A 5393-nucleotide genomic window follows, 5' to 3' on the forward strand; every position below is an offset into this window, starting at 1 on the left:
ATACAGTATATATATATATATATATATATATATTTATTAGGGGTGTAACGGTATACAAATATGACAGTTCGGTACGTACCTCGGTTTTAATGTCACGATTCAGTATGATTTCGGTACAGCAGGGGAAAAACTAAACTTTAAAAAAAAAAAAAAATTTTTTATTGGTTTACTGAACAAGTTGCTCTTTCTTTAAATACATTCAGTTATAGTTATAAAAATCTACCTCAGCTTATGCTTAACTATGGGGAGCCCTTTTACATTATAAGGTTACAATTAGGCCTAACAACTGAACCCAAACTTAAATTTAATTGCTATTTATTTTTAAATAGATGATCAACACTCAACTTAAAAAAATTAGTATGCAAACATGTAAATAGCATATAATGCAGTTTTTAAATTAACTTATAAATAATAAAATTTCTAAGCTATTTGTTCAAATATATTCAATTACACAATGGCTGTCATAGCATGTTTCATAACAGATTAATTTAAACATACTGTACATTAAGTAATTAAGACTAACAGGTTTAGTAAAATATAATGAGTATAGGGTGTAATATTTCGCAAAATGCTCCTCTCTAGACTTAATTTCTCTAGTGAACTAACGAGCTGTGGACACTGATGACTTGCTGAGGTAAATTAAATGCTACGTGACATTTTATTTCCACGCTGTATTGTTGATGTCTTTCTGCGGTTGAAACACTGATTGAGCAATTACATGAGGCATGAGATGTTCAGTCATGTTTATTCGCGTTAAAACTAGTAGTACAGAGGAAGGAATGATCGCGTTCACTCACGCTCCGCTCTGCACAAATCTGCGGGGTGTCACGGCTCAGACACGGGAAGCGGAGCTGATCACGGCCGCTCTAGTCAGTGCTTGTGTTGGGATTATACCAGCACGTTTCTGAACCGTCCCAGAAGCGGCTCTCTAAGGCGTTTATACAGCGATCTGCCATGCCACATAAAAGACGGTCAAAACGCCATTTATTATTTGAATTTCCTGAGAAGAAGAAAAAAAAAGACTGTATTCATGCGGTGCATATGCGTACCGAACCGAAAGACCCGTACCGAAATGGTTCGGTACGAATACGTGTACCGTTACACCCCTAATAAATGTGTATATATATATATATATATTATTAATGCTGTCAAATGATTAATCTTAATTAAGTTTTTGGTTACATGTGTGTACTGTGTATATTTATGTATATATAAATACACACACATGAACAAATGGAAGACGGCTTTCCTCCGTGCGCCAAGTCCTGATTCGAGCAGCCGGGGCTCAGACAAGGCAGAATGGGCCACTCCAGAGCATTCAGACAATGGTAAAGATTGGCAGTAATAATAGAAGTGCTTAGAAATGTAAATAATTTGACAGAAATTAGGTGTCGTACCAAATAATGAATGAATGACTTACTGAACATTTTTGTGTTTCAAGCACATTCTAAAACAGCTGAGAAGCAAGGAGAGGAAGATGAAAAGGAGAAGCCTGTATCCAAAGCTCTTCAAAAGGAAGAAGAGGACCTCAAGGTAATTGAAATGAATTGAAGTCAATGGAATCAAAATTGACCATTTTTTTTCTTTAATACACATTTCTGCTTTTATTGCTTTTGTACTGATCTCATGCTCGCAAAGGCTGCATTTATTTGAATAAAAATACAATAATATTGTGAAATATATTATTTCAACCAATAAATAATTGTTCTCTTTTAATGTAATCTTAATTTATTTGTGATGGCAAAGGCAAGTCACATTTATTTCTATAGCACTTTATTAAATACAAATTGTTTCAAAGCAGCGTTACAGTAAAAACAGAATCAGTTGTGGAAACTTCAAATATAAGACTTCATCCAGTTCAGAAATCAGTTGGTGCTCAAGAAACATTTCATCTCAATGTTGAAAACAGTTGTGCTGCTTAATATTTTTGTGGTACATTTGTTTTTACAGGATTCTTTGATTAAATAGGAAGTTCAAAAGAACAATATTTATTTGAAATAGTCTTTTGTGACATTATAACAAATGTCTTTACTGTCACTTTTGATCATTTTAATGAATGCATCTTTGCTGAATAATAGTATTAACTTCCTAAAATCAAATCTCGTTTTAGCGGTTTTTCTTTTCAATGCAAAAAAATGTCACAACTGCAGAAATAAAATGAGCAGCCAAGAGCTTTTTTTGTATTGTATTTAAACAACTTCAGGTATACCCCTTAGTAACACTACTTTGAGGAATATTTAGAGGAAACAAGCTGCAAGTTACAGTTACTGGTAATTTGAAATGTTATGTGATAGACTTCATTTAGAGTTGTTGGTCTTGCCTCCTTTAGTTTCAGATCGGAGAGCTTGCTAACACACTCACCAGCAAAATGGAGTTTTTGGGAATTGACAAGAAAGCCATATCGAACTTTCAACTGCTGCTGCTGCAAACGGAGGTAAGAAAACACTGACATAAAGAGCATAACATAAGTGGTTTATGCTATATAAATAAAACCAGATTTTTATATATTTGTAATAAAAATTATGGTAACACTGTAGTTAAGTGACCAATTCTCACTATTAACTAGTTGCTTATTAGCATGCCTATTATTAACATTGGCTGTTTATTAGTACTTGTAAAGCACATATTACTGCCTTATTCTGCACGACCATATTTTAGATTCCTTAAACTTAACCCAAACTTAACTATCTTACTAACTATTAATAAGCAGCAAATTAGGAGTTTGAGGCAAAAGTTGTACATAATAGTTAATAGTGAAAATTGGTGCCCAAACTAAAGTGTGACCATAATTATGTGGTGATGTATATGTTAACAAAAAACATTTTAACAAATGTTTAAATATGTATTTTTGTTTGTGTAAACACATTTAAACTAAAGAAATATATGTATGTGTGTTTATATTTATTCTGCCAATATGCATATTGAAATGGCCTTTCGACTCATTTCCCTTCCTCCAGACGAGGATCGCAGACTGGCGAGAGGGTGCCCTGAACGGAAACTATCTCCGGCGCAGGCTACAGGAAGCTGCCGAGCACATAAAACATTACGAACTTAACGCCACTCCCAAAGGCTGGTCCTGCCACTGGGACAGGTACGCGCTCCTTACCTTTCACATCCTTATCACTCCCCCTCCCTAAAAGTCCCCCTCCTCATGTGACGATTGACACTGCCTCCGCTGCTATGACAAACGCGCGACTGATTTGCACTTGGTTGTATTACTGGGGAGTGTTTACGAGCACGGATAAAGACAGAAGGTAATCCTGATAAGGGAGCGTCTCTAAAAGGGCCAGCCTGACCGCCAAAGATTTGGGCCCCATCTCCTCCCCTCAAAGTCAGTCTAAAGTGTTAGGAAGGTGGTTGCGCGTGCGAGAGCTTTGAACTTTACAGGACTGCCCCCAAAATGATGGGAGAAATGAGTGACACAGAGTGACCACGTGGAAGCAGCGTGTCACAAGCATCAGTAAAGGAAGACGATGCCTTGCCCTCGGAGCCTGAAGGTCAGACCAATCTATTTCATTGCTTTACTGGATTTCTTTTCCATGCACTCTATTGATGACTGTTCAATAAAAATGTTGTCTTTTACCCTCTGTTGAAGATGCCTGCCTTAAGGCATCTTGCGGAGGGGTTTTGTCACTGTCAGTGTGAGTATTGCCATGACAATTGAGACGAAGTGATTTGTAATAATGTCTGTAAGCTTTTCAGGATTGGAAATTTCTTTTCTTTTTTTTTTTGCCATGTTTTTTTCTTAGAGAATAAGGTGGGTTCTTTATGAATGCACCCCTTCCAAATCTGGCTTCTCTTCTGGGCTCCCAGTGAAGCCCAGTTCAACATTCCCTCATTAGGGAACTAGAGCCCCACTTTCCTTTGACTCTCCAAGGGTCTCATGACCTTGAAATCAGTTGAGGGAACATTTGCTAAGACGCTTCTGTGTGTTTGTTTCTCCACCTCTAGAGAGCACAGACGGTACTTCTATGTGAACGAGAGGACAAATGCTTCCCAGTGGGAGTTTCCAGTCGTGGAGGAGAACGAGGAAATCAAGCCGCCCCTGCCACCCACTTCTGGCCTCGGAGACACTAGTCAACCATCTGCAGAAACCACTGGTGCTATAACAGGTAACGGTAGTGGGTTACAACATCTTTTAAATATTAATTAAAATTTCAATTAATGCATGCAATGACTTAAATTCACCTTTTCCATGATGAATATGTTTTTGCTTTAAAGGGGTGGTTGCCTGTTTTTTTTTTTTTTTTTTTCTAGTCTTGATTGTGCTTATAGGGTGCAGTCTAACATGTTAATGCTTCGTTAAAAAAAAAAAAAATGTTTTTTTTCACATAATTTACCTTTATTCTACACTGCTCTGTCCCTTCTCCGATAAACGCGCTGATGATTTCCTGGTTTTATGAAGCCCCTCCCTCAGAAATACGCAATGGGCTCAGATTGGTTAGCTGGCCCAGTGTGTTGTGATTCGCTAAACTGCCAGTGCGCGTGCTGAAACGTCCCGCCCCTCAGCTCAGTGCATGTGATCCGGTGTTGTATTGTAAACTATGACGTCATCAATATTGCTTATCAATTTGAGGCCGATAGAGACCCAAAGAATATTAGTGACGAGGATCACGCAGAACCTGTGCAAGCACGGATCTTAATGGCATGCTTTGTGTTTGTTGTTGTCTCATACTTTTAGATACACTGTTATCTGTAAATGCTACCAGGGCTTGAAAACAAAAAACAAATCCAATCGGTTCACTCTGAGCAGAATCGATATTTTAACGTTTCTGTTCCTGTGTTCCTCTGTATTATTATCGTTCCGAAACTGGTTTGCCTAGAAAAAATACAGGTTAATAACGTTATTTAAAAAAAAAACTTTTCCTTTGCCAATAATAACAATAATAACAGTAGCCTAATAATAAAGTATTAATAATAATTGCGTTTGCTACTCAAAAAAAAAAAAAAAACGGGAAGAGATCTGGTATCTTAACCCGCCTCGCTCAGCCACAGCCAATACATCATCATCATTTCTAGATTTTGGCCAAATTATAGGCTACTAAACAAAAGAAAAAAAATCTTTTAATGCTTTAAAGACATTAAAGTATTTAAGATGTTTAAAAATGTTTGCTGCATTGTTAAAAATGCTACTCGTATAAAATTGCATTTTGAGAGGGGGAAAAAAAAAAACAAGTTGCGTAGGCTCACGTCCCATTTTATTATTAGGCTAGATTAAAAAATAATGTGCTAAAATGCCGGTGAAGCAAAATGTTTACAAACATTATAAACACCATAGATATCATATACATAGGCTATCTATGATAAACACTTATTAGTTTCCTTCTCTCCACAACAAATCCTCTAAAGTTAAGGCTGTGTGTTTAGGCTATAAAAACGTCAGTCCAAAAACA

At 36.7% G+C, this 5393-nt stretch overlaps 1 protein-coding gene across 1 annotated transcript in view; it reads left to right on the plus strand.

Annotated features, from left to right (window-relative positions):
• LOC107598873 (formin-binding protein 4-like) overlaps window positions 1-5393 on the plus strand; it is a 20006-nt gene that overhangs the window by 7514 nt on the left and 7099 nt on the right. Inside the window, exons 5-9 of the mRNA XM_016290316.1 lie at window positions 1224-1328; window positions 1442-1533; window positions 2330-2434; window positions 2958-3091; window positions 3952-4112. Of these exons, the coding sequence (XP_016145802.1) occupies window positions 1224-1328; window positions 1442-1533; window positions 2330-2434; window positions 2958-3091; window positions 3952-4112 (597 nt within the window). The remainder of the gene's footprint in view (window positions 1-1223; window positions 1329-1441; window positions 1534-2329; window positions 2435-2957; window positions 3092-3951; window positions 4113-5393) is intronic.

This window comes from Sinocyclocheilus grahami, unplaced genomic scaffold (assembly GCF_001515645.1).
Source record: "Sinocyclocheilus grahami isolate Dianchi unplaced genomic scaffold, SAMN03320097.WGS_v1.1 scaffold257.1, whole genome shotgun sequence".
Lineage (NCBI taxonomy): Eukaryota > Metazoa > Chordata > Actinopteri > Cypriniformes > Cyprinidae > Sinocyclocheilus > Sinocyclocheilus grahami.